This window comes from Amborella trichopoda, chromosome 5 (assembly GCF_054954075.1).
Source record: "Amborella trichopoda isolate Santa Cruz 75 chromosome 5, AtrichopodaSantaCruz75HAP2 v2.0, whole genome shotgun sequence".
Taxonomy (NCBI): domain Eukaryota; kingdom Viridiplantae; phylum Streptophyta; class Magnoliopsida; order Amborellales; family Amborellaceae; genus Amborella; species Amborella trichopoda.
The window spans coordinates 610,083-626,570 of record NC_142340.1 but is presented as its reverse complement, the minus strand read 5'-3'; the positions used below and the strand labels follow the sequence as shown (position 1 = coordinate 626,570).

At 38.6% G+C, this 16,488-nt stretch overlaps 2 protein-coding genes across 2 annotated transcripts; one reads left to right on the top strand and one right to left on the bottom strand.

Annotated features, from left to right (window-relative positions):
- The first annotated feature begins 75 nt into the window (after positions 1-75).
- Positions 76-6,558, top strand: LOC18426579 (Peroxisomal membrane 22 kDa (Mpv17/PMP22) family protein). Its single transcript, XM_011622238.3, has 3 exons — positions 76-1,003; positions 4,692-4,783; positions 5,774-6,558. Exons 1-3 carry the CDS (start codon positions 851-853, stop codon positions 6,177-6,179), a joined length of 651 nt encoding a protein of 216 aa, XP_011620540.1. The 5' UTR covers positions 76-850; the 3' UTR covers positions 6,180-6,558.
- Positions 6,559-7,223: 665 nt separating this feature from the next.
- LOC110006598 (uncharacterized) lies at positions 7,224-16,398 on the bottom strand. The gene is made up of 2 exons (XM_020662576.2): positions 16,130-16,398; positions 7,224-7,694 (listed from the first exon to the last, which is right to left on the bottom strand). Exons 1-2 carry the CDS (start codon positions 16,250-16,252, stop codon positions 7,638-7,640), a joined length of 180 nt encoding a protein of 59 aa, XP_020518235.1. The 5' UTR covers positions 16,253-16,398; the 3' UTR covers positions 7,224-7,637.
- Positions 16,399-16,488: the final 90 nt, after the last annotated feature.

The window sequence follows — 16,488 nt, the reverse complement described above, 5'->3', positions numbered from 1 at the left end:
AGACTATTTCACAAAGAGAGAGAGAGATGCTCACAATAAATAAAGCAAAGGGTAAAGACTTAAAGATTATTGTTCGAAAAGACTAAAGACTATTGTTCTAACTTCTAAATAACGTTAAAAGGCATATTTTGAGAGAGAGAGAGAGATGGGCAGGTTGGAGAGAAAAAGATTGTGGTCTAGAGAGAGAAAGAGATGGGCAGGTTGGAGAGAGAAAGATTGTGGTCTAGAGAGAAATAAGGGCAGGTTAGAGAGAGATGGGCAGGTTGGAGATAGAAAGATTGTGGTCTAGAGAGAGAAAGAGATGGGCATGTTGGAGATAGAAAGATCGTGGTCTAGAGAGAGAAAGAGATGGGCAGGTTGGAGATAGAAAGATTGTGGTCTAGAGAGAGAAAGAGATGGGCAGGTTGGAGAGAGAAAGATTGTAATATTGAAGAAGGTGCAAGATTACAGACGAGTCAAACCGCCTATATTCATGCTTTTAGGGCAACTAAGAGGAAACTAACATGGCACGTTTAGAGAGAGGAAGAGACATACACAGGAGGTAGGGGGCTTATCGCCTTATTGGTGACAGAAGAGAGAGAGAGTCTTAAAAAGGCCCAGGCCATCATAAAATTAGAGTTGAATGAACCTCTTCCCTCTTTCTCTCTCTAACATCTCCACCCACCGGCTTCATCCAAGACCCATAACATAGAATGGATATTCTCCTTTCTCTCTCCAACATCTCTCTACCCACCTGCTCCAGCCAAGAAAGAAAACCCATAACATAATTTGGGGAATCATTTTTGTTTCTCTCTCTAACATTTCTCTACCCACCTGGTCCACCCAAGAAAAGGAAAACCCATTATATAGGATGATTAGAGCATGGAGGTGGTATCAGAAATGTCTCTCTCTCTATCCTGTTAGGACCCAGATCATCAGCTCTGGGATTCTTTGGGGCATTGGAGATGTTTCTGCTCAGGCTGTGACCCATTACACAAAATCCCAAAAACATCATCAAGATCATGTAAGAAATAAAATCTTGATCATTGTATTTTTCTTCCTTTTATTGGGTTCCATTTATTTTGATCCCTTGAAATATGCTGAGATTTGGGTATCTGTTATTTTTAGTGTTTCTCTCTCTTCTTCTACTTTCAGAGATTGCTATAGTCCAGACATGGAGTATGGGTGTCTCTTCTTTTTCATTGCAGAGACTGGTTCTCTCTCTTTCTATCTCTCTCCCCCCTCCCTCTCTTATGGTTCTCTTCAGCTTGTTCTTTTGATTGGGTTTTTCATTGATTACCTGAATATTTGTTTTTGTTGTAGATTTCTACTATATTCATGGGCCTCATTTGATAATTTCTCTCTTATGGGTTGTTAATTTCTCATGGTTAATACTGGTTGAAAGGACCTGTTGGTTACATTCATTTGGAGTAGCCTGCTTTCCCTTTTTTTTTCTTTAATATAAATGAGAATAGATTACAAAATGCATTTCTTTTCAATCCAATGCCAACAAAAATGTTAATTTATTTTTTTTTATGATTTTTTTACTCTTTTTTCTTATTGACAACAAAAACAATAATTTATGAGTAACTAAATTCTTACAGTCAATTGCTTGTTGTGGACCGGTGGATCATTTTAATACTACTTTGAATTTTGTGGAAGCATCTGATTAGTTGAATTTATTGTTTACATTAAGCTTTACGTTTGTCATTTCTTGGCCCCTTCTGATCAAGGGGGACTCTGTTAATTTGCTCAGATGGTTCACGATGGAATTAGCATTTTGCTTGGTGTTGGGTGAATCTATGTGAAGATTCGAGACCATAATTCTCAGATTAATTGTGTATTACTGCACATATTTCTACGTGATGCTAGAAATGCAGTTTCCCACCTTGTGTGTTTTATTAGTTTCCAATCTTTTTCAAGAGGAATGAATTTGTCAGGCTTATATTTTCATTTTTCACCCACTATTTTGTTTTGTGGGGAAACTGATAGAATATGTGAGTGCACTACCATGGTATTAGTTATTAGAGGCTTGTTATCTTTCAACCATTTCATCTTTCGTAGTCTTGCCATTCTTATCTTATCAGGTGCCCAGTTATCATCTGACAACCTTTATGTGTTTCTTTCCAATCTTATCTTATCTTATAAAAAAAGAGAATATAATTTAGTTTTTTTTTACAATGAAATATAGAATATAATATTGTCTTACCAATGACCTATTTACTGAACAGAGATGAAGAAGCTTGTGTTTACAATAGTTTTATGCTTGTTTCATGTTGTTAATGCGTTTCACATAGTGATTTTACAATCCATTTTGTAACTCAATATATATATATATATATATTATTTATTTTTGTTTTTTGTTTTGAGGAAAAGGTTAACTTCATATTAATAGTAAAATGTATTACATCAATTTTTTTTTTTTAAAAACAGTATCCCGCAAATTGGGTGCTCAGGCTACAATATGAACAGCTGGAGGGGGGAAGAGAAGCAAAAAAAATACAGAAATAGGGTAGAGGAAAAGACCAGAGCATTAAGAAAAGTTGAGGCAGCCCACAAGCTGGGTGCTCAGGGTACAGATAGGGGAAGGAGACTACGAAAGAAAAAATAGAGGGTACATAGGGGGAGGGTTTGGGAGGTGAGGGAGAAGAAGGGTGGGTGAGAGAAAGAGGTGAAGGGAGAAAGAGGAAGAGGAAGAGGAGGGTGAGGAGAAGAGAGGAGGGAGGTGCGTGAGAATAGAAGAGGCTAAGGAACAATATATTATTGTTGTTATTAAGTAGAAAATAATGTCATTGCTCCCAATTGGAGATGCAATATGCATTATGAAATATTAAATTTCTGTTAATTTCAAGAAAAAAAAGTTCAGATTTCTTTTCTTTCAAGGTATGGCTTTTTGTTAAAAAAGGTTTTTCTTGAAAGTCACAATAATGTAAAGACAGAATAAGCTGCTGGTTTTTCTTGCTTGAGAACGTTTGTTGTTTTGATTTAGTGCATGTTTATGTAGACACGGCTCATGGTATCGCCGAGTTGCATCTTTGTTTTTCTTTTTTCTTTTAATATAAGTAGCAAACTAATGGATTTTTCTTGGTTTTGCTGGTTTTTAACTTGCATTTTGTTATCTATCATTCAAACAATTACAGTTGCGATTTGTCTTTCTGCATGATATATGGGGCAAGAGTGGTTTGAAATTTTGAACAAGGGGCCATTTAAGTTTGTTTGTATGGGCCTATGATTTTAATGTTGATAGTAGTATAGTGTTAGGGCCTGTTGGGGCAGACCACTTACTTCTAGTAACTTCTATGGTGCTAATAATTCATTTTGAATGCCAAAATTACTAGAGTTTGGTCGTTCCCCCTGTTTAAGAGTGGCCCGCCTTGAATGGATTGGTTATCTTTCTATTGCTTCCTCACCAGGATCATTTGTTGCCGTTGTATGGGAGGATGGGAAGAATTTTTTTCGGGCAAGCATTTTAAAGCCACAACAATAGGGAATCAAGATAGGAATATTATTATATCATGGGCATTAACTAAAAAGGAATTGCAAGGCCTCCAGGTATTGGGCTTGGTGAGAGTATGGATGAAATGGTGAATAGTTGGGTGCCAGACCATATTCATGTGTCATAGAGCAAGCCTCCACTTGGGGTTGTCAAGCTTAATTTCAATGGAAGCTCGTTGGGCAACCCTGGCTCCTAGGGTGTAGGGGAGGACTTTGGTTGCCTATACAGGGCCATAGCACTTCTCATGGGATTCCAAATATTCATCCAGTCTTTCTCAGGTCCATTACTGCTTTGATGGTGATTCTTTAAATGTGATTCAGTGGGCACAACGGGAGGTAACCACCCATGGTGATTAGCTGACACCTTGTTGGAGATATATGAGTGTGCCAAGATCAGCAAGTGAGCTTTAGCATGTACTGAGATTGGCTAATGACCTCAATGACTCGTTAGTTAGCTCACACATGGTGTTGTAGAAGGGACCTTTTTATGGGTCTGGGCTCCCCATCAGTTTGATGTGTTTGTAGTTTCCTCTCACCTTTATCCCTTAATTGTTTATGTCTCAGTTGTATGCTCCATTTGGAGCGACTAGAGGTAGCAGTTTCACCTGAATAAGACTTAAGAAAAAGGGAAAAAGAAAAAAGAAAAACAGTGGCACACTTTCGTAAGTGCATTCAACATAAATCTTTGAAAACATCTTCTTCCTTAATTGAAAATACTATTTTACAGCTACTGACCTGTGGAAATGTGCAAATATACCCTTAATTTTCTCTGAGAAAAGAGTGCAGTTTTATTGTTATTCGCAATAGACACAAGGTATTTAATAGAGATACTTGGGCTAACAAGCATGTGCAATTTATAACTAATAAGAAAAAAATGAGCAGAAGAAGTGAAAACATTTCATCATCATCATCATCATTTGAGCCTTATCCCAACTATTTGGGTTCGGCTAAAGAAGTGAAAACATTTGCTTTTGATAAAATGCATTATACTACCATTCCCATAAAGAAATTTTAGAGAAGGAAAAAAACTGTGCCTTTTCTAACCAAAAGAAAGGGGGAAAAAGGACAAGAGAAGTCAGTGATCCTGCTTGTTTTTTTTTTGGGGTAAATAATGATGCTACTTGGTTGATGTGACTAATTAGAACCTTCTGCATGTATCTGAATATAACACTTATAGTTTGACGATTTCAGCTAATGGAGAAGCCTGTGTTCTGCAGGAAGATAGAGAAGGTTTTAGAATCAACTGGAAAAGAGTGGGTGTTACGAGCATGTTTGGCTTTGGATTTGTTGGACCACTCGGGCATTACTGGTTGGTATCGTACTTTAGTTACTTGTCGTTGTTTATTGTTGCGCACCTGCATGTGTGCACCAGGGCACATAGACCGGAATATGCACGAACATGCTCTTAGGTGGTACGTCCTCGGGCACACCTGCTCTAGTGCATCCATCTTCCAGAATCCATCTTGAAGATGGATTTTGGGTCCAAATTTAGCATGTGTATTATCAAATTATGAATTTGGAAACGAAAAAAAAAGGAAGACGTAGAAAAGGAAAAGGAAAAAAAAAAAAAGAGCCTTAAGAATGGTCCATTTCTTTGTACCATTTATTTCGATTCTTCAAAGATATCAGATCTACACTATTTTAGTGCTCCAAATTCATGGATCTGAGGTGGAAACAGATTTACAGTGATTTATGATGTCTTTCATTTTCTAGAAAACTAGGGGGGTTGCAAGAGTCAAGGGAATCACCCAGAACTTTTTGATAAATGAATTCAAATATAGAAAGAATGCCTTTTTAAATTGCTTGGTTTCAAAAGATTCAGCATGCTAATGGCCTAGCAATTTTATTCATGAAATTAAGAACTCCTGTGATTTTCCGTCACTGGTTTCTGTTTCTTTTGGAAGCAAAACTTGACAAGATGACCCTTTTCTTTCCTAATTAATTGAAATCCTTCTATTTGGGTATTCGTACTTGGTAGCTACTGTCCTTCTTTATCCCCGGACAATGGAGTTAACTGCTCCCACTTAAAAACAAGGCTGGGTGTGAAAGTGGGAAACACCTCATCTCCCACCCTTCATGAATAAGAATGGATTGGATGTTCAGTCTGTCCGGAACTTTTGTTGAATGAGCTCTCCTAGGGAAAAGCATTCTCAGTCCAACTCCCATGACCATATTTGGTCGACAAATACTCCAAGTCAGTTGATTTTAAAACCTCTAACAGAGAGGACCTACAAATTACTTCTGTGATTGTGTCAAATGTAGGTTGTGCTTATCCATTGTTGTTTCCTTGCTTTTGTAGGTATGAGGGATTGGACCGAGTTATGAAGAATCGGTTTCGGCTCCCTCCCAAATCATTACGGTTTGTGGCCTCAAAGGTTGCCATAGATGGGCTCATTTTCGGTCCCCTGGACCTTTTTGTGTTTTTCTCATATATGGGTTTTTCAACTGGCAAAACTGCTGCCCAAGTGAAAGAGGATGTCAAGAGAGACTTTATCCCTGCTTTTGTTTTGGAGGGAGCGATCTGGCCCGCTGTTCAGATGGCGAATTTTCGCTTCGTCCCCGTGCGATACCAACTTCTCTATGTCAACATATTTTGCTTGCTGGATAGTGCTTTCTTGTCATGGGTTGAGCAGCAAAAAGATGCTCCCTGGAAACAGTGGTTCACATCTTTCTTCACTCTTGAAGAACAGGAGAGCCAAAGCTAATTGCTACCGCATGAGAATGGGTCCCTTTTTCAATGCATGCTTCATTTAAATTTGAGCTAATTCAATCTTCTATCATGGCTGGATGTGTTTTTTGTTTGGGGTAAAATGACATGGATGATGGAGTCATGGGATACCATTTGTAATCCATAGCCATTAAACTTCGTCCCTCCCTTTACTCAAGGGAATGAAAGGAACATGATTAGGTTCATTTTTATAGCATTACAATGTGGGGTTGGATCCCATTTGTAACATAATGATGGTATTCATGTGACGTAGAAATAAGAATAATGAGAAGTGAAAAGTACAATCTTTTTGAGGATATTATGTCACTTCTCATTATATTGGAAGAGGAGCATGGCCTTGCCATGCACTGTAGAAATCATTGAGCTTCATGAGGTTGTGGTCTCTCTCTCTCTCTCCTTGTGTGATGAAGTAAATAAGTTCGAGAAAGTAACAAACATTGTGTCACGAGGAGCATTGCCTTGTTATTCAATGATAAAAATTACTTTTTAAGCAATATGGTTTGTGATTTTCATTGCAGTTCATCTCTTGGTTAACTTAGGAATCTGGCGATGCAAGATGCTCAACCCATTTTGTTCTCTCTCTCTCTCTCTCGCAATAGCGTAATAGGATAGATCATCGAAACTGTTCTTTCGAGGACCATTTATGACAAAAATATATAAGCCTCAAATGAAAAGGAATCAAATTGTAAAAAACAAACAATAGTGCAATTTGATGGGTACTGAACAATCCAAAAACTCTTAATTTGTTCATCTTTCCAAGATTAAACTGCTAACTTGAAGATCATTCCAAGATAAGAATACGAGTCTCAAAAAAATAGAGATAAGCAAAACTTCCATCAGAGGATCGAAGCTGCAAGTTCTCATTTTTCATAACCTAGAGCTTACTGAAACCAGTACCTTGTAGCGCTTCATGCTATCAAACAAGTGCCACAGTAAGCTTAAACTTCGAATTTCTGGAGCTGGAACTTTCAGTTATCAAAAGTGCCTAAAGCAACCATAGCACCAGGAAAGAAAGCTTCAATACCACCAAATACCAGCATATTTATGAGTGATCAGCCCGCAATTTACAACTCTAGAAATCGTACGTCCCTAGCACACACGGCCAGTAGCATGACTAGAACAATGCGAGGGTCAATAAAATAAAGACAAGGCTAATTAAATCTGAATCTATAGCGAAACTGGATCATGCACATGAAAAATGAAAACATTCCAACCCTGGGTACATCTCCTTAGCAGATACTGTCTCATCTTTTGTAAACTTGAGAGAGAGAGAGAGAGAGAGCTGCAGATAAAATTTCATTGACTCAACTACGATTTATAGATCTTGATAAATGATGATTGATATGCTAATGACATATGACTGTGTGAAGCACCATGCAATTCTCTTGTGAGAACGAACATATTCAAGGTCTTCCAGGTTGCAGAAAGAGGCATTTTATGAACCTTTTGTGTTTCTTCCCACACCATCCGCATTCTCAATTGTCGGCAAAGTCTATCAAGAAAATGAAGAAAAATTAAGGTTAGATGTCTAGCTTCAATACATAATGCTAAAAAATATTTGAAATGCTAGCCCACATATATACCGATTATGAAGGAAATCAAGGAATTATAAACCAAAACTAGTAAAATATCAGAGGTTAGCTCTCCTTTTTAACTTTTCCATCCAGGCCAGTTCATCTAGATTGTCAGATGGCAACCACAATCGTGTAAAAAAGAAACATAAAATATAAGAAAATATGGTTCTGTAATAGTAAATTGGGCGATCAAGCCTGATTACGGATAAAGCTGAACAACAAATGTTTCACATAAATCTTCTGAGAAAGATTACTCAAGAAGCAAAAGTTAAAGGAGACCTAAAAAATACATGGTTGCTTTTAAGTTCTATCACAGGGCTAACATTCATCGCAGACAAGAGTCCTATGCTTGTTTCCCCCATTATAAGGTAGATGAGAAAAGGAAATAGTTAAGACGGCTTGCATATTAGTTTGACCAAAAACATGAAGATCATGGGAGATCTTCTATCTTGTGGACAAGGGAACTGTAGGGAGCATAGTTTATGCTTGCTTGAGAGACCGTTCACCATGGACAACTGTGTTGATTCAACATGCAAATTGTGTTTGGTACTCATTTGAGGAGGTGGACAAAAGGAGTGAGTTTGACTCAATTTCAGTTTTAGTAAATGGCCACTCGAGATCATTATTACATGAACAGTGACATGATTATTTTTGAGAAAAGTTGACTTGTATTAAGGAAAGGAGGATATTACAAATAATAGCCCCTCAAAGGGGCAGTATATCGTATATCAACAGGATGGTGAGTTAGATTCAAAAAATGCTATACATCCACGATAAAACAAAAGAATCAAGGAAGCCACCGACTGCAAAAAATGTCAGTGGATTACACCCCCAGATGATGATGCTGCCCCCACTTTCACGAGGGTATCAATGAGGGAGTTAGCTTGTTGCCAAACGTGAGTCCAAGAGAAGTTAATGTGTCTAGCAATATCGAAAATTTCGTCAAAAATGTGGGCAGGGTGAACGGCAGAACCAGAGGCCTAAGAAATGATGGATTTGGAGTCTCCTTCAATGGCAAGGCAATCACCCCACGCAGTCCTGAAAGCTCTTAGGCCATCAAGCAATGCACAGGCTTTGGCAGTGATACTATCGGCAACTCCAATAGATTTAGAGACTGAAAAGATAGTGTGGCCAAAATGGTCCCTGTAAAGACCCCCCAACCCCAGCCAGCACTGGGTTGCCGAAAGAGCAACAATCAAAATTTAATTTGATCCAAGCCAAATCTGGGATTCTCCATAGGGAGGCTTGATTGTCAGTGTTGCAGGAAGTCCAAGGAAGAAAAGGCTTGGAAATGTTTGTGGTTTTAGATCCAAAAGATGACCATCGTTTTCGATGTGCTCCTTGAGGTCCTCCAACGATGTACTCTCTCCTCGAAAGATCCTCTGGTTACACTCAGTCCAAATGGTCCACAAGGCGGCGGAAATAGCGGCCTTCCAGAGCAAAACCCCTGGCTTCGGCCAAAGAAGGAATTCGGATAAAATGAAGTGGGCTGGGCCCAACCAGAGGGTTTTGGAGATATCAGATAGCTGTCCGGTATTTTGAACACCGACAACAAAGAATGAGGAAAGAAAAGAATAGCCTCTGTCCGGTGTTTGCATCGCCGGATAGGGGGGCAACTTAGGAAAAAAAAAAAGAAGCCACGGGTTGGGGCGTGGTGCTCGTAATTTTGGACAAATGTCTACCCATTTGGTAATTGACCCCCTCCTAAAAGTATCTGTACATAATTTGCTCTTGGATATATAGGGACGTTAGATAATGTAGCCTTTATTAGCGTTACTCTCCCTGCCAAGGAAAGATAACGACCTTTCGACCTAGCAAATTTACAGTGTCCAATACATCTAAGGTGTCAAGTGCTTCTCCCAAAAAGATGATACGGCAGACAATGTCCACACAATTATTATTTATATTGAGAAATACTTCTATATGATAACATTTAGATGCTTTTCACCCAAACAAGTGATTTTTAAAGTGGAAAAGATTACTGCACATCATCGAGAGGTCCCAAGTTCCAACTTCACAGAATATGTTTTATGATACTTGGTATTAAATAACACTTTCCAATAGTCTATAATAGAAATATTGCATGCTTTCTACACAAGCGATATATTTTTTTTGGCAGTGGATTTTACTACCTGTCTTCAAAAGGCCCTGATTTTGAACCTATGGCCTCAGATTAATATTATATATCTTTCATTCACACCGTGTCTAGAGGCGTCAACATGGTTGATGCATGATACCATAGAAAAAAAGATGTGTCAAGGTAACATTGCTTGAGATAAATATTCAGTATAAAAGGCTTAAGCCTTTAAGGCACGGGAACACTCTCTATTCCCTTTCTTTGCACATCAAAGGAGGATGGAGTTTTAGGGGCACGGAGATTAAGGTAAGTCAAAAAAGTCTCTTGGGGAAGTGGAATTGCGTTTTTGAAGACGAGGAAAGGAATATCCAGAGGAATAAAGGCCAGCATGGTATAAATAAAGAAAATGGGATATCAGGAGGAAGTGTAGAAGCTTTTCAAGGTAACCGGATGAAAGGTGGCCATATAGGTTGTGAACCATGTTTGTAATTCAGCGACTTTATCGGCATGCCTACTTACAATCGCTAATAACAATGCAAAATTAATCAAAATAAACCTACTATAGTCTAAGGATCCTCACTTACTGCTATTCAATATGCTTCTTTTATTCAAAAAAATAAGAGAAGTACAATGAATAAGTGAATTCAGAACAATGGAAGCTTTTTACCGGAAGAAGATGCCCCAAATCACCTCCAAAGGACTTACGCCCAACCCACTCTAAATCACCTAAACTCGATAGTGCACTGATCTCGATCCCTTATGAATCTCCTAAAGATGAGAACCTTTAATGGAAAACCAAAAACCACAAGATGAGGTAGAAGAAAGAACATAACCAAGTATGTGCCACAAAGGCATAACAGCACCAAAACTAGATACCTCAAATCAATGGACAATGGGCTAGGTCTTAACACAATGGGGGTGCTGCCCTCTTGGTTTCTATGTGGGGCATGGCACCCCTATGGGCAAGAGAGAAAGAGATTGGGGCGTGTGGCCTAGAGAGGCAGAGAGGTCACTTGGTTATGTTAGGATCAGGGTTTCTCCATTTCCCATAATATAAGATCTTTAAATAAAGGTGTCTTGAAAACAAGGGTTTGCCATCATATGTGAGATTCAATATGGATTGTTTATCTCTGGTGATTTGTTGGGTGAAGAGAGGCTTTTAATCCCAGAGGGAAGGATCCAGAAACCTTATCCCTTGATTTCCTCGACCCATTCTCTTTTAATTTAGGAACTTTCAGCAACATAAAATAAAATAATCTCTCATAAAAAAATTCCATAGGCCTTTCAAAATTATGGAGATACTTCACAAGATTTCCCATGGCACTTCCCCTTGCCATGTGATATACTTATGAAATATTCTGCAAGGATGGGAAGAAAATGAAGGACCAAAAAATGGGGCTTGTGGGTCATGGAGGCCATGTGGGCCCTACACGTGTGGGTCCTTGGCCATTAGGCCTCCCATAATTTTCAAGTGCCCAAAGATATTTTAAAACCCCTTTTAGTATTTTTAGAAAAAGCTTATGAATTTTTAAAGCTAAAAACCCTATATATTTTTGTGCAAAAATTCATGATACAAAAATAAAATATCTAATGAACTTTTAAAAAATTCATTTTAGTGGTCAATATATAAACCATAATTAAACACAATTAAAAGAGAATCGGATCCATTGGATCAGAAATATAGAAGTTGCTTTTCATAGATGGGATTATCACATATACATCATAGTTGGGAAAAGGCTACCTACCACATGATTCGGGCCTTGCCCTTACAAGCCACCTACCACATGCAAGAGACCTGCATCATCCTGGCTGAGCCACCCTAGGCATCTCTTCAACTCAACAAGGGCTAACCCTGTAAACCCTCCATGGTTGTACCTTATCCCAGGGTTAAAGGGTTTTGGGACTCCATTCCTAAGCCCAAACCAATGAACCCAGGTCAGTCAATGGGCACCATGAAGTATGCCCCTCCGATCCCACATGAACCACACTCTCTGAGGAGTAAAATAGCACCATAGTTATAGTTTTTACATACTATCAAGGCCTTTGAAGGCCACATACCTCGATAAGTGCTATCTCTAAGACATAAGCCAATGTCTTTAAAAACAAAATTCTTGTTTTCTGCAAAATAAAAGCATAATATTCACGAAGGTTTGTATTTGTAGTGTTTAGTCCCAAACCATATAAGCATATGATTTTCCAAGAATATGACATTCTCTATTCCGCAAGAGCCTTAATAGTTCCCCAACCTTGTTGTTTACTATACTGAATTTAGATGTGCATCAAATAATGCAAATGGTCGCATGTTTAGTTTAAACTTTATAGGGATGTTGTAGATCTAAAAGTTTTAAAATAAGCTAGACTAAGACAGAGTAATAATAGGAGTAGACACGAGACGTAGTTAAGATTGACAAAAAGAAATACCAAAAATAAACTTTTGATATTTTAGGTTGATGATCCAGGAAAATAGAGATATTAAGGACGATGTCGCATATAGAATTAGAGCTGGGTGGGCGAAGTGGTGAGACCAGCTTTGCTTTATGGGGCGGAATATTGGGCGGTCAAGATATAACATACCCATAAAATAAGTGTGGTTAAGATAAGGATATTAAGATGGATGAGTGGCACGACAAGAAGGGATAGAATTCGAAATGAATATATTCAGAAGAACTTAGGTGTGGCTCCAATAGGCAATAACATGAGAGAAAGTAGACTTAGGCGGGGTGGCTATGTGCAGCGCAGACCCAGTACAACACCTGTTAGGAGATGTGAGTTGATTCAAGTTGAAGGTTCAAAAAGGGTAAGGGGTAGCCCTAAAAGGACATGGTTGGAAGTAATGAGAAAAGACATGGGGACTTATGGCTTCATTAAGGGTATGACCCTTGATAGAGTAGAATGGCAGACCAAGATTCGCGTTGCCGACCCCAAATAGTTGAGAAAATGCTCTAATGATGATGATGCATGTTTAGTCTGAAATAGCTTGATTGTTTGGGAAAGTACATATGCTGACAAAGAGTATTCACACACACACACACACACACACACACACACACACACATATATATATATATATATATATATATATATATATATATATATATGGGTGCGGTTTCTATAAGGTTGCAACCTTAAACAATCCGCACCTCCAAATTTTATCATAACGTGTAATTTTGTTGTAAAAAATTGTTAGCATTATCTTAAAATCTATTTTCATATCTAATTAGAAAATTTTAAACTCCAAAAATGGTTAAAATCAAGGAGATCTATAAACATATGAAAATCTTGAAATGGATGGTCTAGATAATGTGTTGCAAGATGCACTATTTCTGAGACTCAAAAACCTTTTTTTTTATTTTCATACATCACGATGTCGAGATGATCAAATGGAGGATTTTTCAACATTAAAACAACCTTTCTGATAGTTTTTTGAGGTGCACCTGTAATTCTACATTTTAAGGTTGCAACCTTATATAAACTTTTCCCTTTATAGATATATATTAGTCTGGAATAGCTTGACACTCAGGGAAAATATATATGATGAGAAAGAGTTTTGATACACAGCGTGTACGTAGGTGCGTGCACACACACACAAAGAAGCCGAATCCCCACTCAAAAGAAATTACACTTTTCTTTTCTTGATAATATGAATAGAAACTAAACTTGTAATCCTCCCACCTCCATCCTTCATTTTTCCAGTCAGCCAAAATCGCTCTCCCTCCCCTAACCCAAACCAGTTCTCCCTCTCTCTCTCTCTCTCTCTCTCTCTCTCTTACAACCTCATACCCCAAGCTCACCACCCTTCTCTCTCTGCCCATCAGTCATTCTCTTGTCAAGCCAAACTTGCTGCTTTTCTCTCAGTCAACCCATCTCTTCTCTTGTCCTGTCAAACAATCCCTCTTGCCCCCACTCTCTATCATGTCAGAGGAACCTTTTCAGTCAAATATTTACACACTATCCTAACCTGGCACGATGCTCCTTATGCTTTCTCTCATAGGGTCTTAGAGCATCACTGAACCACTCAAAACTCACGCCTTTGGATGGTTTGTAACCTTAGGAGCTCACCATTGATCACATCATAAATAGAGGTACGCTCAACCCCAACATTTGTATCATGTGCAAAATTGATGATGAAACAGTCCAACATCTATTCTTGCATTTCAGAACTGCTTTTTGATGTGGTCTCACTACTTAAACCTATTCAGTGTCCAATGTGTGGCTTGGGAAACACTGGAAGATCTGCTCTCCTGATGGTACACTCCTTGCTTCACAAGGCCGAGCACTGTTTGTGGAGGCTCGCACTAATTCCAATGGTACAGAGACTAATCACTATAAGGTTTCGAATAATGGCAAATCTTTTGCCATTATTAGCAGTCCTGCAGTGATTTTTTGCCACACATGGAGAGAGGCCAATATGATGGAAATCAAGTGGCCAAGGAAGTTGTAAAGAGAATATACACAAATATCTCAATTTTTTACAACAACGAATGTAAAAATAACAGTGAAAAAATAGTTGATGTTACTATAATGCATTGAAAATTAACGTGACAAATCCCACCTAACAACATTTCTATTATTTCACCAAAAAATGATCCTACCAAATTAGAGATGCTTAGATGGGCATCCCACCAACATCAACCTCCCTGGCATCTTCACTCAATTTTTGAGCAAATTAATTTCATGTGCAACCTCCTCCCTCAGGTAACATTCACGCATATCCCAAGAGGAGCCAACACTGAAGCAGACAGGTTGGCCAAGGAAGGAGCTAACTCGCCACAGGTGCACGCCTAGTATCCTCTTAACCCTTTTATCTCTCTCTCTCCCCCCTGCCTTTCTTCATCACCCTTCACCCTGCCCCCTCCCTCTCTCTCTCTCTCTCTCTCTCTCTCTCTCTCTCTCTCTCTCTCTCTCTATATATATATATATATATATATATATATATATATATATATAAGTAAAAAGGAGAGAAAAAAAAAGAGAGATAGAAGTAAGAAAGATATATCCCTCGCCCTATCTTTACCTCTTTACGCTTTGTCCCACCTCAGAAGCTCTCCTTTACCTCTATATCACTCTTTCTCCCATCTCTATCCCCCCTCCCCTTCTCTTTCTCATTATCGTTTGTCTCTCAGCTCCCCCAACTCATCATACCACTTGCCTTCCCCCCTCACTTTTCAACACTCTTCTTCGCGGTTTTTCTCAACCTCTTCTTCACCACCCCTACTTCCCCTCTTCCCCCTCTTTCATTCAAGTTCGTCTATCTTCCCCTTCAGCCCCATCTTTTACCCTGCCCCCTCCCCCTTCCTTCTGTCTCCTTCGTCTCTTCCTCCCCTTCTTTGTCAGGTTTCGCTAACCCTTCCCAGGTCTTTGATGGACTGGTTCATCCTTAAAGATCACCTCTGCCAAGGACTTTCAGCGCATCTGCAGGACAATTTGAGTATCACCTCTGTCACTCGAATCCAGCACCACCTTTCAAAGGCAACATTACACTAGGATAGCCTCTCTTTCGCAGAGATCCTCCCACTCGAATCCAGCACCACCTTTCAAAGGCAACATTACACTAGGATAGCCTCTCTTTCGCAGAGATCCTTCCAGCACCACCTTTCAAAGGGGATAGTTTCACCAAGATAGCCTCTCTTTCGCAGAGTCTCACCCATCTGCGCTTCCTCTTAATTTTGCCCTTTTACTCTATGCTTTCCGTCTTTTGTTTTTTCCTATTATCTCAAACCATCTCTTGTACCCTGAGCACCCATCTTGTGGGATGCCTTCTTTAATATTTTACTGTAATTTATTATTTTCATTTATAAAAGTTAACACTTCGTCAAAAAAAACACAAAGAGCAATAGCTCTGGACTTGATGCCAGCGGAAATATCTCAGTTCAGTTCAAGTATTAAGTCAAAAGGATGTTTCAATCACGAAGAACAAATAAAGCAATGCAAGCTCAGATCACCATCTAAACTCAATTCTCCTCATTTGAACATCAAAAAAACCAATTACTTTTGCTAACAACAAATACAAATCAAATGATACAATGAATATTTTCAGAGCAAGCAAAAGCAGAGTACATTCACAAAACAAGGTTCCCAAGCAGTCAAAAATTAATCAAAAAAGAAAAAAAAAAAAAAAAAAACCCAATACCACAAAAATAGCATCAAATTCAAAGAAAACATGGAGATCACACTCAAACCCATTTATGGGTAATGAAAAGGGAAACTTAATCAACTAAGAAAACAATGACAAGAGGAATGAGTAATAGCAATAATGAGGAGAAATGATATAAATACCAAATCAGGCTTGTAAATGTTGTGGACAATGGACGCGCCTGCTAAGAGAGAGACGATGACAACAACGGAAGACCATGCTAGTGATGGCGTCCCTGTTGGCTGTCTTCCTCCAAATCTCTGCATCTTCTCCTCTGCAAATTATAAAAATTGGGATAACTTTTAACCAGATTCTTCTATCGATTTTTCAATCTCTTCTCGTCTCACTTTCTTTTATGAAGATTATTTCTCCAATCAAACTTCTTTGACCAATCTGTCATCTCCAATGCGACCTTAGTGGAGTATTTATGTCTAGGAAAATGGTTGAGGAAAAAAAAAAAAATTCAAGCTTTAAATTCTTAACCGTTCATTTCGTTCTAAAA